The sequence below is a fragment of the Paramormyrops kingsleyae genome, chromosome 17 (genome assembly GCF_048594095.1).
Source record: "Paramormyrops kingsleyae isolate MSU_618 chromosome 17, PKINGS_0.4, whole genome shotgun sequence".
In the NCBI taxonomy this organism is placed as follows: domain Eukaryota; kingdom Metazoa; phylum Chordata; class Actinopteri; order Osteoglossiformes; family Mormyridae; genus Paramormyrops; species Paramormyrops kingsleyae.
Genome location: NC_132813.1, coordinates 8,776,072 through 8,792,540, shown reverse-complemented (window position 1 = coordinate 8,792,540; position 16,469 = coordinate 8,776,072). Strand labels below are relative to the sequence as shown.

The window sequence follows — 16,469 nt, the reverse complement described above, 5'->3', positions numbered from 1 at the left end:
GGGGGTAGTGACTTTAATTACCCACAATTACTTTGTCCCCTGTCCCACCCCGAAAGGTCACCCTGGGAACATTCTCTTGATGATGCAGAAGAACAGAAACAAGATAAATGCAGGAAGGAGAGGAGTGAAAAAATTGAGTTTCACTGTGACTGTGGGGGCAGGAGGGTGCTGCTGGTGGTGAAGGGGCCGGGGGGGGGGGGGGAGTTAGTGCTGGGAACCATTTCTCCTCCAGCTTATGCAGGACACATTTTAAAATCATTGCCCTACATAAGTCACAGAGGGAAAGTTAATGATGAGAGAGAATCCTTCAAATATCTTCCCTTTCAAGCTGAAGTAATTCTGCAGCAGTCTTTGTCAGTGTCTCCAGTATCCCATTGTAGAGATGGTAACTACTGAAGGCCAATTTACCACACATACACACAATCCAAGGCAGTGCCACAGGCTTCACAATACTAGAAAAGCACAGTTATTCGTACCATTACTCGTAGAGTACAGAATACATGTAATGGAGTCATCCATGAAGTGATGCTTCACTTCCTGCTTCCCAGGCCAAAGAATTTGAAGCACCTGTTGAGTCTTCGCACTTCAGAACGAAGCTCTTCGGCGCTACCTCTAGTTTGGGAGAGCGCATGTTGCAATAGACAGGGGAAATGAGGAACAGGCAGCCTTAATGGCTAACAGGAAGCTAGCTCTCCCAAGTCCTGTCACTGAATGGTGGGAATATAACTTTTTCAGTCCAAGAAAGTCCAAACTTAGTACTTGGCAGAGTTTGATGGTGTTTTGGCCCCAGGAAACAAACAGACTGCGCTCCAGCAGGAAGCCACATTTTAGACACCGCTTTCTTTCCCATCATTCAGTCTTTTTTCATCATTATGAAATTATTATTACAGCAAAGTCTTACCTAACTGCTTTTGTTGTTGGTTCAAGCCTAGCCAGTGCTCATAAATCACGATCCCCTCGGAGGCCCCTTTCAAAAGGAGGAAGAGAGAGACGGAAGGACTGGGATGCACGTTTCATCTGAATGCTTACAATACATCACTTCTGATACATTTTACTTTGTCAAATTCTGCTTCACATCCCTCTATTTACACCTCACTCATCCGTCCATCCATCTATCCATTCTTTACCACTTATTCTGGTCAGAATCGCAGGGGGCCTGGACCCCATCCCAGGCAACACCAGGTGCAAGGCTGGGGTACATCCTGGATGGGGTGCCAGTCCATCAGAGGGGTAGACCTCACCCATTAATACAAAATATATGGAACATGAAATGTTTCCCAATAAAGAAAATTTTTAAATGAGAGAGTGGGCTGCAGGGGTGCTTCCAAATGCTGGTGGAGAAATCATCCAAATGCGGGTATAGGTGGGTGATGATACACTGGGCAACTTTTTGACTAATGTTGCCGGGCAATGTTGCTGACCAGTGTTATTTGGGCACTATCCCATTGATGCTTGGCAAGAAAATTCTATCTGAAAAATTCTAATCAACAGTGGGAAACGTTCTGCGATCATTCATATCCAGATGCGGTGCCCTCTGTCTCGCCTGGTTGCCAATTGCCTGGCAAGATTGCTCAAAATGTTGCCCTGTGTAGCTTGTCGATTGTCTTCACCTACATCTTCTAATAGTTTCTCTCAGCTAGAGGTGAGGACCTCAAAGTAAAAATCCTAAAAAACAATATTTTGTTTCAACCAACCAGTTGAGCATAAAGGAACACAGTCACAGAGTACTCAACTGGTTGAGTGTTCTCCTGTTCATCATTTTCATTACTTCCATACCATTTTGTTAAGCCCGCCTCATCCTCCTCACCTGACTCCCATCCTCTCAACCTATTCGCCATCCTCCATGTATGTCAACCTAGCTTCTGTGATGGGTGACAGGAAGAAACCAATATTGGGGGGGGGGGGGGGGGATAGCAACTTGCCAAGTCAAAACACCCCTTTAGAAGATGCCACCTTAGGCAATTGCTCATCTTGCCCTTGCCACGTTCCTCCTCTGTGTGTGTGTGTGTGTGTCAGACATGCGTATATTATTATACCTTGTGGGGACATTTTTTCCCCTCAATTTTATAAAAATCTGTGAATGCAATCCAAAACCTAAAACAGCCAAAAGTCTTCTGTTTTGTCTGGTTACTTATGGTTAAGGTTAGGGCTGGGTTAGGGGTTAAGGGTGTCGTTATTGGGATTAGGGTTTTTCCCATAGAAATGAATGGACAGACTCCAGAAAGATATGAATGCAAACATATGTGTGTGTGTGTGTGTGTGTGTGTGCGTGTGTGCGTGCGCGTGTGTGTGTGTGTGTGTCCCATCCAAGGTGTCCCTGCCTTGTACTCTGTGCTACCTGGGATCGGGTCCAGGCTCATTATGACTCTGTACTGGATGAGTGGTTAGAAAATGGATGGATGAACAGGGGTTATTTTTTCCATGGAGAACATCACAAATGTTCCGGTCCAAATCTCGCCATGCAATTTTAGGTCCACATACGGAAACAGCTCATGAAAATAAACTTTTGGCCACTGAGTGGTAGTTCTTAACCCAAGTCCTGCTCAGTCTATGCAGGACTTTGGGAGAAGTCATACTGGTAATCAGTAGGTTAATGACAACCAGACAGCTACACACATTATGACCACCAGGACTGTGATTCAGAAGTTCCTTGGAATTAAATTGTCAGCTGCCACAATAGAAGTGATTTGGGGCAAGTTATACCTTACACAGCTAAAGGAGATTCTTAAGCAGATGTGCTGGTCTGGTAGATGGTTCCCCAGATCCAGTCCTGGAGATCCAGAACCCAGCATAGCTGCTCAAACACATCTTCATCATTTAATTACCAGGTTTAGTAGGTGCGTTCGAACAAGTAAATGTGCAAACTGTGTTGGATTCTGGCTCTCCAGGAATTGGGGAACCATGATTGGGTACAAAGTACAGGGCCAGTATTAACGCTATGGAAAGGCAGCAAACTTGTACTTCATCTCCAGAAAACATAGATGTGAAAGGCTGAGAGTAGAGTGTCCGCTGAAACATATGTAGCCTTTACCACCAAGAGGATGACAGAAGACAGTGTGCGAGTATTGGGCTGGGCTTTCTAGTTTCAAGGTTGGTTGATTACAGGAATGTTCTAGACAACTCTGGGCTCGCAGTTTTCCCCCGTGTCACGGGCGAGGTTCGGACCACGAGGACTTCTGCTTGAGGGCGGTATCTCCGACTCTCATTAGTTAGATCCCCTCCTGTGTTTAGTCTGGGGAGGGCCCCTGGGCTTTCATGTAGATGAAAGCATCCTGATACATCTCTCAGTAATTAGAGCCCATATATCACCGCTTCCTGTCTAGACTAAACCAGTGCCACACACCCAACCACCTTGCGAAGGATGCCCAACTCTTCATGGTGTCCCCAGACTCTCATTGTCATTTCCTTATTCGTCCCTGTAAGCCATGCTCGTTGACACATTCAGCTAAAGCTGTCCGTGTATCACACATAAGGGAACAACATCACACATTTCCATTGTCCAGTCGTTCACCAGACAGGACTTTGAGCATCTGGCGATATGTACTGTAATACTCACATTTCATTTTATTACATACATGTCAACCTACCTGCAATGAAAACAGTGAGATGGTTGATTAATAAAAAAAAGTAATATGTAGCGATCGTGAGCGTAAAGATTTCATACAATGTTTAACAACATAGTGTACAGTTTTTTCCCCAAACATGCATTTATTTACTTTTCAGTTACCAATATTTAGTTAGTTACAGTAATTATTTGTTTACTTAGAAGTTAAGCAACAGTAGTTATTTGTTTACTTATTCATATCATATTCATATTCGACTTACAATATTTACCGCTAACGATGGATTCATCGGAACGTAACCCCATCGTAAGTCGAGAAGCACCAGTAATGAAATCCTCCTGTTTTCTGTCAGCAAGTTACATCTTCAGATTGTTCTTTCTTCCTTCCAGACACAAAATTTTAATTCTAAAATAATTCTACACTAAAAACATAAATTAAATACATTCCCATTAGAAGTTGCATTCATTGGCAATAAAAATGAAAAACAAGGAAAGTTATAAACTATATTCTAATGGTCTGCTGAAAGAAGGTGGCATCTTACATTCCTGGATTTAAGTTATGAAATCTGCAGAGTTAAACGGTAAATAACAGTCCATATTTTTCATAGATAACCCTTTAGTGTTATCATTCCCGAACGCAGGCCTACTTTCTCTAAAATGTTGGATCACCCATTCGTAATGACTTCATGCCAAAGCACATGGACCTATGGGTAGATCTAGTCCCTTGGTTGAGCTTTCCAAACACATGCACCTACTACCTCAAACTTGCTGCTGAATATTTTCCCATAATTCCTGAGCGACACAGAATGAACTCTGCCATCTGATAGGACAGCACATTCTGGTGAAAACAAATAGACAATCATCCAACAGATACAAGGCTTATAAAAGAGGGAAGTGTGACAGGTTGGCTCAGGAGTGTTTCCAAGCCGTTGTCTCGACGTCTCGATTTAAACAGGAAGAGGGATGTCGGACACCAGAACATTCTGCCTTTTATCTCATTTTTGTCTTGCCAGGTTCCTGGGCAAGCATTTCTCCTCGCAGAACCAAATGGGTCCGTTATCTATAGCATAGGAACAGGTTCCTTACTTATCATCAGCGACACTCAGCGAGAAGAAATGCATGGTATTGCCCCATTCCACAAGGGCCACAAACACTCCTGCACCATTACAATCCCTGGAGTGACTCCAACATTCCCCAGTGGACAAAACAAATATGGAAGTGGCCAGTGACTCAGTCCCCGCTCTGCTGACACCACAATGGGCACCGTCCAGTAAACACTCCCCAGCCTGGACCCCCCTTTCCCCCGTAGAAACAAAACAGAGCCGCGGGTCAGGCAGGGAACCAAGTGTTCAGGCCAGGTCCGAGACAGCCCAACACTAATGGGCCTATATGTAAAGAAAATAAACATGGATTCTTTAACTTTAAATGCCTCACGCTAGTGACAATTTGGAGATCCCTGGGCGAAAACGGACACTTAGTAACGAAACTTCTGCTGGGGTCCCATGAAAATGAATAATTCCTCAGTGTTGATTCGTCTGTTGGAAATGAAATTCATGACTTACATTCCCAAAATTCGGCCTCCTGTTTAGGTTGGTCCCCAGAAAGATATATTAGTGGCTAGAGCTCATTCCGGGAACAACAAAATTTGATCCGCAGTGGTTCTTAAACCAAGGTGACAATGAGCATTATCCTACATGCGAATTCACGTGGAGCAGGCAATATGTTTGTGACATATGCTGGGTTCTTCACTCAGAGGTGCCGAATTCTGTATGCAGCAACATGATTACAACTTACGTTCAGGTAGAGAGAGACGATTACAGATGAAAGAGGACAGATGAAAGAAGGTTCAAGTGAAAAGCATGAGATTCTCTCCCAACAGAGAACATCAATCTTGTCTATGCTGCAGTCTGTCATTGTGCCTTAAGTAAAGGAAGGATTTTAGGGCTGTTTGTTTTAGTTGCATTTCAAAATACGCAGAAATGTCTATTAGATCAGAGGGCAGCATTCCGCATCCTCTCTGTTCCACATGTGTCAGGGTAACTGAGCTAAACAAGTTTAACTATTTGATTTTCCTTCAACATAATTAGACTTGGAGGAGGACACACCCGCGATGCATTAACCACCCTTAATTTCCCCGATTTAATTAGAGACGCTTGATGATAAACCTGGTCTTTCACTCTATAATCACTTTCCCTCTGAAAGCATGCTGTACAGAAAAATAGCAAAGTGTTGCCATGGTAGCCAAACACCTGGAGAACTTCTAACTTGGTATGACCTAGAATTGCAAGAGTAGAGTACTGAAGTTAATGACAACTAAGCCAGACGTCCATCTGATTCCATCTGAAGAGTCAGCAATGAGCAATTTTGGGTAATACGGGTTTGCCGACCGCACAGCGAAATTCATACCCGCTCGCATGACGGCAAACGTTTCACCAAGAAGCACCGTCATCATGCACTGAAGGTGAGGATGTGTGGAAACATGGCGATTCGGGTCCCAGGAGGTGCCAGCATTGAAAGATTAAAAAGCAATACAGCAGAGGAACACAGAGGAGTTCCTCTGTAACGTATAGCTCACCACTGAAAAGCCTGTCTGCAGCTGATCCCTCACACCTCCAACCAGCACAGCGGTCAGCGATGGACAGTGGTGATGGATACACTGATCAGCCATAAGCTTTCACCTTTGAGGAACATAAATTTCATTCAACAGCAGAGCTGTGCGCCATTTAGCGGCACGTGATACATCTTGAACAGGCGTCCAAAGCCAGAGACTGCAACACTCTTTCGCATTCAGTTTATTTTTATATATCACAGAAAAATTATTTAGTTCCATAAAAGAAAAAAAATGCTTTATTAAACATTTAAGCACAACTAAGAGTAAGCCCAAGAAGAAACACCTTCACAAAAAATGTACATTGAGATAGACCTGTCTATATATATATATATTTGCAGGCCATCACAGACATTTTTCCCAGCACTTGACAGGAAGCAAGAGGTCCGCAAACAGGAAGGTGAGGAATGTGCTTCCTTTCAGCTGATAGTGCACAGGCCAGAACTCCTGTACCAGTGTGGCGAAACAGCCTCAATTCCAGCCATATATATATATATATATATATATATATATATATATATATACTTCCAAAAGAAATTAAGGGAAAACAAACACTGAAGGGAAGATACAGGAATCCTTCCACAGAAGTTCCCACCAAAACCATCTGATCCATTACCGCAGCTTAAATGTGTCACATACTTTGTATGGGTGTTGATTCAAGGGATTGACTCATCAGGCTTAAAATACAGCTGAAGCCACATCAGTGGTGCCCTTGTTACAATCAAACACTTCATTATGCATGAGCAAGCCATTAGAAATTAGTGATTTAAAGTCATCAATTAAAACTGGTAACAGTGGAACCTTTAATTATTTGCACAGAGGGATCTACACCTATGATTTCACTTCATCTATTGCTACCCACTAGTAAATCAATGCCAGTACTGAAGTTAAATATATTTTATTTTATTGTCCAAGAGCTTTGAATAAGGTAACCATCAATCAAAATGCTTTACAATGTCCATCTTTGGATAGACCTATAAATGAGCCTTTATACAGAGAAAGAGATCCCAAACGTCTCGCAAACCTTCTTCAGCAGATTTCCATCAACACCACCATCACGCTTAAGAACTTAAGCATACCGTGAGCCCCCAGGAAATTGACTTACAAGGTCTGCTTCAAAAGGAGATCCTATTTTACAACATGGCCAATTTCTGTCTTTCGAGAATTCTGTATAAAATTACAAACTCATAATTCTGGAAGAGCTGAGTTTCAATAGGCTTAATATAAGCCAAAAAAAAAAAAAACTTACCGTAGAACCCGAAAATATGTCAGATGAAATGACACTAATCATTATTGCAATAGGATATTTACCATGATAAACATGCTGGATTTCAAAGCAAACCTTGTACAAAAACTTAAGTAAAGGCCATTTACCATCAATCACAAGAACACCTCAGATACCAGTCGATGAGCTCACATTACCAAGGATTTATTTTAAAATAAATACACTACATATTTGAACAAGTCCATAAATCATATACTAATATGTTTGCAATGTTAATACATATTCTCATAGCACCTCAAACCCCCAAAGATATCAGAACATACTGAAGAGTCTAAGTGACAGAATTGGAAATGAAAATGTAATGGCAATTTCCTTATAGTAGCAGAATAAAAAAAGTTTTCCAGACAATTATATATGAAATCCACCTGTAGTCATTTCCTCTATTTCCAGAAGAATCACTAGAGATTGAAGTGTTCTGTTCTGTTAAGTCTTCTCCCATACACTTTAATCTGCGAGACACATCGTCAACATCGCCCTCTGGTGACATTCAGTAGAAATTGGAAAAATGGCGCACAGCACAGCAAAGTTGGACTGACAGTGCTAGATTTTAAAGATCTTCAGGTAGCAATTTCACTCAACGATTCAGAACTGATGCTTCTCATTAAAGAGACAATGTATCACTTAATATTACATTTTATTTATATATTGAAAATGTTTTAAGTGTGTTTAGAAAAACCGCTAACATTCACAATCCGTTAATCAACAGCAGGTTAGTTCACCAGCACTAACTCAGATTTCAAAGTTGTACGTAATGATATCTGGGCAACGTAGCAATGCTTCTTTTTGTACTCCGATCGGAGTCTGCAAATCCGAAACTTGGAAGTTGAGCACGTCGATATCCGAGGCACCAAATTTGGCCTCTACCTGAACCTTCTCGTACATGCTGAAGCGCACCGGCCTGCCGCACATGGCCAGGAGGCTCCGCAGGAAGCGCTCCCTCAGGAGCGACCGGGCGCGCTGCTCGTCCCGCAGCGCGACACCGTGCGCGTCCGCCGCAGAGGAGGCAGACACGGTGGTGGGACACAGGGCCAGGAACCGAGCAGAATTCGGATCGAAGCCGCGACTGTTGGGATCCGGCCCCCGCGGCAAACGCAAAACAGACACTGGCGTTTTCATGCTTGCATACGGGGAGTGATTAAATCTATTATGCACACCTGTAACTGAGAGAAAGAAACAGTAGTAAACTTGTGAATTTCACACCAGAATCAATAATCGCTTGAGATCTTCCTAGTGAAATACCCATTCACCTTAACACCTAGACAGTTGCTAGCGAGCTGAAATCAAAAGCCCTGCAGTGAATATCGTTTCAGTTAAAGGCAAATAACGTATGTAAGCAAATAAGAAGCAAACGCCTAACCAATTTTACCTCTTTCAAGTTCCGTTTCATGCTTTACAAACTCATCTATTCCCACGCTTCTGTTCGGTCTTTTTTAGTGTAAAGACAGAGGAAATGTGTTTACTGCCACCTAGCGTCCTGGCATATAAATTTACAGCAAAACGTGGTTGGGGCATCAGAGGTATTTTCATATTCATCAGAAAATTCATGTCACTGTGATCCCAACCAAAATGCAAGAAAGACGTCGGTCCAAACCAGTTAAACAGACTGTTTCCATTGGAGAAGCTAGCAAACACGTGCTTATGCTCTATTCTAAAATTTGAGACAATGGCAGATCAAGTGACTATCACCTATTTCTCTGACAGACTGTGTAAATCCAAACTGTCAGGTAATTAGTGTTATTTAGCAGCCTCCAAATTGTACATCCAAAATGGTGTATGATTTGGAAAGCAGGGTCACCCAGTCCCTGGAGCAACTGGAGTTAAGGGCCTTGCTACAAGAACCACTGCCCATCACTGGCAGAATTCTAAACTGCAAACTCACACAACACCCCAGTTATTGAATACCAGTCTTTTCATTAATCCTTTTCTTAGAATTCCAATTATTGATTGTGATAACAAACGTCTCACCTTCATAGCGGTTTTTAAACTATGATAAATAAAAGCAAAAATAAAATCAATGCATTTTAATTATCATATATAGCATTTTCAGTTATTGTACTTTGATTACTTTTGTCTTGGCTTACAGGATTGTTTACTGTGGCAAAATGATCATATAGTGAAAGAATAGCAATTCTGTAACGTGTTTAATGTACTGTTTATACTCTTTTATTTTGTATTATGCATGCTTCAAGCTTTAAATGTGCATTTAAATGGAAATATGTTGTCTGTACCTGGCTGGAGGTCTCGGTTTCTTAAGCCTACATGCGCTAAACTGGAATTGGTCTGTCCGTCTTTTTAAGCGCGATCAGCACGGTATGCGGAGTCCCCACGTTATGTTAATTGTTCCGTAGGTTCCACCCCGTGAAAGGCAGAAACAGCCAATAGCAGCCTGTGTGCTTTGCATTCTTTCGCAAAGCATTACATCCAGAAACATTTTTTTTTTTACCTAAATGTGGAAATAGTCGAAAATTTTCGGGACAATTATAACAAGGCCGATATCATTATCGCTGTATTATTGTAATATTACGACTATGTGTTTTAATCAGCAAGGTTATCAACCGTGAAGGGAAAAAGTTCTTACATATAGACCTATATATGTGCGAGGAGTTACCTTCTGATAATGCCCGGATGATCCTCGGTGGTCCGGGGTGCAGGCTTCAAACCTGTAGCTGCCTAGCGGCAGAGTGGTTCAATTCCACCTTTCGGGCGAGTTTGTCTTCAATAAATGGTGTGTATATATATGAATGGCAGGTTAATTATCTATCCGTGTGCTACAACTAAAGCAGGCCTATTAAATACGAATTTTTTATGACAGGTATACGCTGCTACACTCATTAAACCTTTACAGTATTTGCATAATATAGTGCTGCACAATAATATTAAAAAATTCATGATTGACAGCGTGAGTAACCAATACCAGCACTCACCGCGGAAACAGCGGCGTACAGGCTGATCACGTGAGCGCTTCTGCCGTCGCGGAAGTATGACCGCGTGCCCTTGGCTGAGAGGCTACGTCACCGGAAGTTGTCTTGTGTCGTTTTATTTAATCGACTTTCCCATGTGCCGTTGGTAAGTTTCTTTATATTTATTTAAAATGGATGAGTTGAAATTTTAAAGCCATGTAGCTAGTTTGCACAATGCCCTAACGGGGTTCGGTCAGCTATGTTGACGCATCAGGCTATGCAAACACTAAATAATGCTACCCTGCATTACATCTAATCGTGTGAGATCCGGCCTAATTCGGTGTATTGTTTTATTTTCCAGTGAACCTCGTTGCCTTTCTAAGGATGCCCCTACACAAGTACGCACCTCGGCTATGGGAAACGTTAAAACTTAAGAAGGGGATATATGCACGCTTACCCGAACACTACCTGCGCTCACTGCAGGAGACACGGCCTCCTACGCCAGTTCACTGGAAACCTCTAGGGGTTAAATACAGATTGAATCCCAAAACTGGTCTCCGAGAACGTGTGCAAGATGTACCAATAGAGGTCTACTACCCCCCCGAGTCACAGAATGGTCTGTGGGGAGGAGAAGGGTGGGTGTCGGGGTACAAGTATGCCAACAACGATAAGGTGGGTCTTCTCAATCTGGCGATCTGTCCTCCACACATAGATGATAACATGAGCTGAGTGGTGCTGTTTAAAAGTGGCATATGTTTATCCGATGGTATATTGTGTTTATTTGACAGCTCTCCACTAGACTGAAGAAATGCTGGAGGCCTCAGTTGTTTGACAGAAACCTATACAGCGAAATTTTGGACCACAAGTTTCGAATCACAGCTACTATGCGCACCCTGGACCTTATTGACGCAGCCTATGGCTTTGACTTCTATATTCTCAAGGTGGCGGTTTCCCAGAAATGTAACTCACTGCATGATATGGGCCTTATTTAATAGGATGCTGCACGTGTTTCATTTCTATGCACATTGTTATATGTATTTTATCTAGTGTTTCTTGCAGTAATATACCGTACTGGCCTCGGTCTTGTTCATCTGTTGACTCTCTGTATTAGTATAGAACGGTGTTTCCTTGGGGACCCCAGACAGTCCATGTTTTTGCTCCACATTAATGGGAGCCGGGAGGGAGCAAAAACATGGACTGACTGGGGTTCCCAGTGGACGGGGTTGGTAAACACTGGTATAGAACGTCCAGTGGTTTACTCCTCTCCCCGATGTTTTGTGCTCAGACCCCAAAAGTTGACCTGAACTCCAAGCTTGGCATGGACCTGAAGAGGGCAATGCTACTCCGCTTGGCCCGTAAAGACACAGAGCTGTACCCTGAAGATCTTGTTCGCAGAGAGAGGATCTATGACAAGTACAAGGTGGGCTGCTGTTACTGTAACTTTAAGATGAGTGTGTAGTATTTTCATAACCTACCATTTAGCTAGGGGACTTGTTGGTCTGATTCGAAGAAGTGTTGGTCGCACGTTAATGTTAAGGGAGCAGTTTATTATATGGCAGTGGTGATCAGATGTTCTCCTGGCAATACATTATGCTTGTTGGCTTTTATTCATTTGAGTATCTGATTGATCAATAGTTTGACCAAGCTGTTCATTGACGGTTATTTAGAACCAATTTAAACTTTTAGTTTATTTGTTTGTTTTTTTTTTAATTGGTGAACATTGCATACAGTCGGGAATTGATTAGATCATACTTACTAGTATCTTTTTTTGAATTACACATAAAATTTTCCCTTTATTTGGCCATATGATAGATTTTATATTTACCAAAATGAAACAAATAGTAAATTTTATATTCATCCTTCAAGCAAAATGCAGGGAAGATCATGCCAGTATAATCTGTCTTAAAAATGAAAAATTAACAGCTCAAACAAGCAGAATTAAGACCCCTAACCAGAACAAAAATGGCATTCAAAGTGTTTTACCACTGAAGAGCATCGCTTTCAAGGGTGTTATGATATGGATGGAACAGTTTACACTGTTCAGGAATCCCGTGTCATGGGTGTGGTGTTCATCATGTTGTACTGGCAGAATTTGCATTCAAGCCTATGAAATTTCTGATATCTCGCCCTCAACGCAAGTAGCAGTTCGTGATCCCTGAGGAGGAGGCTGAGTGGGTCGGTCTGAGTTTGGAGGAGGCCATGGAGAAGCAGAGGCTTCTGGAGCACAAGGTAATGGATAGAGGAATGAAGCAGCTAGGAACAGGTTCCGTTTTAAGTGCTACCTCCACCTGCACACTGTGACGCAGTGACTGCATCGTATGTTTCCATATCTCCTCACAGGAACCAACGCCGCTGTTCCTCAAGTGTGTGGATGATCTTGTGCATGAATTTGCTGTTCAGAAGCTCTCTGAACCTAAAGTAGTTGAGAAGTAATAAAGGCCTGGGACAGTGTGGCTAGGTCATGTGGCTAGGTCATGTGGCTAGGTCATGTGGCTAGGTCATCATCCAGCAAGACATCTTTATTTCTTCTTTTGGTCCAACATTTACAGCTGAATTTACTGGCACCTGCCATTGAACATTTCTTCAGTGGATCTTTTATTTATTTAAAATAAACAAACTGCTTCTCATTCTGTTAGTGGCTAAGCGCCAAATGCTTTGTGATGCTGAAACCATCTTGGGGTGTGGTGATTCAAAATCATCAAGCCTGTTGCCACACTGACCACTTTTAAAGTTGTATTTTTTTATTTAATTAAATGAACACCATGTGCGAAGGTTATGAGTGCTGACTGTTGTGTCTATTTTTTTCGTGCCATTCTGATACCGATGTTCTGTTCCTCACCACCTGTAAATTTGGTCTGGGTTTGGTTTAAACCAGTTCATTCAAAAGTTTGACCCTAAACCGATCCATGAAGTATATTGTTACAATGAAATTGTTCAAATAATTCTAAATAAAAAAGTGTAGTTGTACATTGTAGATTTTTATGTAATTTTAATCCTTACTGCACAAAGAAAGTAAATTTGAGAGAAATTTCACCTGTTTCTCCAGTAACCTTCATTGGTTTCAAGTGGGTGCTCAGGATTTGCTAATTAAAAAATTTCAAACTCAGGACTGCCAAACATAATTGGACCTGGCACAAGGTCTGTCAGATGTTTACCAGATTGATCAATCTAGTGGACTAACCATTAATTATTTGTAATATTCACTGACTCATCTTCAGCCATGACTTCTACCTAAATATAATTTCACAGTTTGTGTTGTTCTTATTTGAAAGTTATCCAAATGAAGCCTGGGGCCTCACATGTGGCAAGAAAGGGACATTTAATTTAGGCGGACGTGTGTGATGTTTGATTGTGGCACTTTGCACAAGTCTGAAGACAGGAGGAGGCTGGAGTGACGATACAGTGATGATGAGAGGCACGATGAAATGTGCCACACATATTTGGGTTATAGATCATGGTAATTATGATTCCAGGTGGGAGGGCAGGAAGTAGAAAGGGGCTTTATTTTTGGTGTAGGGGTAAAAACATCTACAAAAACAATAGCCATTAAAATATCACGGAATCCATAACGTGTAAGCTAACCGCCTACACGCAGTTCATTGTCTCATACTACAAAGGAAGTCTGGGTCATTCATATGTTGCTTGCTGTGATATAAATGTATGTCTCAAAATTCATGCTAGGAGGAAGTTAACCTCATCAAGTGGTACGTTATTTTTAAAATGAGCCTTTCCATCAAAAACAAAATCTTCAGTATCAGTTTTAGAGGGACAGCAAACATTATTGTATCATGCCCACCTTCAATCCCATTCTTATCATGGGGGAGAAAAAGAAAGAAAAAAGAAAAGAAACCTAGAAATAGCAAATATGCAAATGTTTTTGCTTTTTATTTTGACCTGTGGAAGCGTGTTTTGCTTTCTCTCTTTGGCCTTTGTTCTGTGGATTGTGGTCACCTCTGCCATGCTGGGAACTCCCTAAGGTATATTGAAGATACAAAGCACCTGATTGGCTCTCAAACTGCAGGGGAATACCAGCCCAGGGCATGAGTAAGTATCTCTGGCCCAGGACCCTGTGCAACTCTTGGAATTACCCTAATTATTATTGTCGTAACACGGTGCATGAAACATGTCCAACTGCCATAAAGAAGAGACATAATATTTCATAAACCTTCCTGGAAACCATCTAATTTCAAGTCATGCTCAGAGATATTCATCTTTGTTTGTGAGCTTTTGTGGTCAGGTTTTTTCACAGATAAACGTCATATTATTTTGATTCAGCTAAGACGTTATCAGTAATGTTAGGGCGTATGAAGACTTTCACATTTTTATTATGTAATAGCTACACTGCCTGGCCTAAAAAAAATAAAAGTCACCGTTTGAATTTAAATCAGCAATTATTTAGGAGGTAATGATTGGATCATTATTACAGCTTAGCAGCAGTATGCAGCACTAAAGTGAAGTCAGCTGAGTACCTGAATCTAGTGAATGGGCAGGTTATCCCATCAATGGAATTTTTTCTTTCCTAATGTCATGGGTATATTCCAGGATGATAATGCCAAGATTCACTGAGCTCAAACTGGCCACCATGGAGTTTTAACCCCACTGAAAGTCTTTGAGATATGCTGGAGAAGACTTTACGGAGTGGTTCAGCTCTCCTATCATCAATGCAAGATCTCGATGAGAAATGAATGAGAATGAGAAATGATGAGAAAATCTGGATGTAAAAAAAAAAAAATGCTGAGATGTTGCATAAGGAAGTGGAAACAATGCATTGGTGAACGTGCACCATAATCAAAGCTGTTACTCCCATTGTTAGCTGCTTCACATATATCAGCCTCAGTATAGTTAGCTTCAGTTCTATCTCTGTAGAGGAAATGCAGTTTGAAGGCTGCCCTCAAGATAAGAGTTTCCATTTGTGAATAAGAGAAGAACGTTAGAGATGCCACTGAATTCTTTTCACTTCCATATTATGTACTACATTTATGGCCGATAAGAACACTCAATCCTGCCAGGCGTGGGGGTTATATTTATGGAACATAGGTGAAGCTGCAAATAAATATTGATAGTTCCTGTCCGGTTGTAGCTGAGTTCCTGGTGTCTGAAGCTGTCTCACGGGGACAATAAACTTGTTCTTATTAATATCCTTATTAAAGCACAAAGTTCAAGGATTTCTAATTCTAAATATCAGAGCAGGCAGCTGTAGGACTTTTTTTGGGGAATCCCTCTCCCCCCAGAGCAAATTCTTCAGTTCAGCTTTTTTATTGTTGTCATTGCACACGGCAATGAGACAGAACTTGTGGGAATTCCTTCAAGACCGTGGGAGAAGCATTCCAGGTGGCTACATCTGGGAGCGGGTTGAAAGAATGCCAAGAGTCCGCAATGCTGCCACAAAAGCAAATGGGGGCTATTTCTAAGAGTCTGAAACCTAGAGAAAGTTTTGAGATGTTTAACACTTCTGTTGGTCGTTACAATATTTCATATGTATTACTTCATTGCTTCATGACCATTTACTATACGATGAATAACAACTAAAATACAAACGAATGCATTAATAGCGGGTGTATCCAGATTTTTGACTGGTGCTTTTTTTGGAGCATAGAGGTTATTTGTGGGGGTTCTTCAGTGCCCAGATCAGCCTGATTATGGTATTGGGGTAAAAATTGTTCTAGAGTCTGGTAGTGTGGTCTTCAACTGTCCTGAACCTTCTGACCTTCTGCCTGTTGGCAGCTAGAGGTGCTGTAAAGGGCAGGGGGGGGGTGAATGATTCCAAGAGCCAATGAGTGACACGGACCCTAAAAAATTTGGAACATAATTAGATTGGCCTGGATTGGGGTCCAATATAATATACTTTCATGGGGCTCTCCCGATGGCCATAGTACAAACTAATGGTGTTCAGGGTACGATGCGTCACCATCGTGTCTGTTATGGATCCAATAGTATTGCAGCTCAACTTAAAGAATATGGCATTTTCATGAAAGTTTTTATGATGAGAGTTTTAAGGTAAATGCAGGTGATCTCAGGATCTTGTAGCAATAATAGCTGGGAGAACAACTAATTGAACATGGAAGCGTGTTTTCAGACAGAAAGTCCCTACAATAAGTAGTGTGATGTTTGGTA

At 41.7% G+C, this 16,469-nt stretch overlaps 2 protein-coding genes and 1 non-coding gene across 6 annotated transcripts; 2 read left to right on the top strand and 1 right to left on the bottom strand.

The window, feature by feature from the left end:
• Positions 1-7,052: 7,052 nt before the first annotated feature.
• Positions 7,053-10,326, bottom strand: gemin7 (gem (nuclear organelle) associated protein 7). 4 transcript variants are annotated; one of them, XM_023813814.2, is made up of 2 exons: positions 10,064-10,326; positions 7,053-8,615 (listed from the first exon to the last, which is right to left on the bottom strand). In XM_023813814.2, exon 2 carries the CDS (start codon positions 8,569-8,571, stop codon positions 8,185-8,187), a length of 387 nt encoding a protein of 128 aa, XP_023669582.1. In that variant the 5' UTR covers positions 8,572-8,615; positions 10,064-10,326; the 3' UTR covers positions 7,053-8,184. The 4 variants fall into 4 exon arrangements, with proteins under 4 accessions (XP_023669582.1, XP_023669579.1, XP_023669580.1 ...); XM_023813811.1 differs by lacking the exon at positions 10,064-10,326 and adding an exon at positions 8,822-8,929 and having other exon boundaries at positions 7,053-8,609; XM_023813812.2 differs by lacking the exon at positions 10,064-10,326 and adding an exon at positions 8,822-8,922.
• On the top strand, positions 10,075-10,161 carry trnastop-uca (transfer RNA opal suppressor (anticodon UCA)). The gene has a single exon. It is a non-coding gene; the product is annotated as a tRNA-Sec (tRNA).
• Positions 10,327-10,409: 83 nt separating the features above from the next.
• Positions 10,410-13,141, top strand: mrpl28 (mitochondrial ribosomal protein L28). Its single transcript, XM_023813810.1, has 6 exons — positions 10,410-10,521; positions 10,717-11,027; positions 11,144-11,296; positions 11,641-11,775; positions 12,498-12,584; positions 12,696-13,141. The coding sequence occupies exons 2-6, from the start codon at positions 10,740-10,742 to the stop codon at positions 12,786-12,788; spliced, it is 756 nt and encodes a 251-aa protein (XP_023669578.1). The 5' UTR covers positions 10,410-10,521; positions 10,717-10,739; the 3' UTR covers positions 12,789-13,141.
• Positions 13,142-16,469: the final 3,328 nt, after the last annotated feature.

What these genes read in the sequence shown, in the direction of transcription:
- gemin7 (XM_023813814.2), bottom strand. Translation starts at nt 8,571, where the DNA reads ATGAAAACGCCAGTGTCTGTTTTGCGTTTGCCGCGGGGGCCGGATCCC.
- mrpl28 (XM_023813810.1), top strand. Translation starts at nt 10,740, where the DNA reads ATGCCCCTACACAAGTACGCACCTCGGCTATGGGAAACGTTAAAACTT. An exon ending in GGATCTATGACAAGTACAAG is followed by an intron (nt 11,776 to 12,497) that starts GTGGGCTGCTGT and finishes CAACGCAAGTAG; the next exon opens with CAGTTCGTGATCCCTGAGGA. An exon ending in AGAGGCTTCTGGAGCACAAG is followed by an intron (nt 12,585 to 12,695) that starts GTAATGGATAGA and finishes ATCTCCTCACAG; the next exon opens with GAACCAACGCCGCTGTTCCT.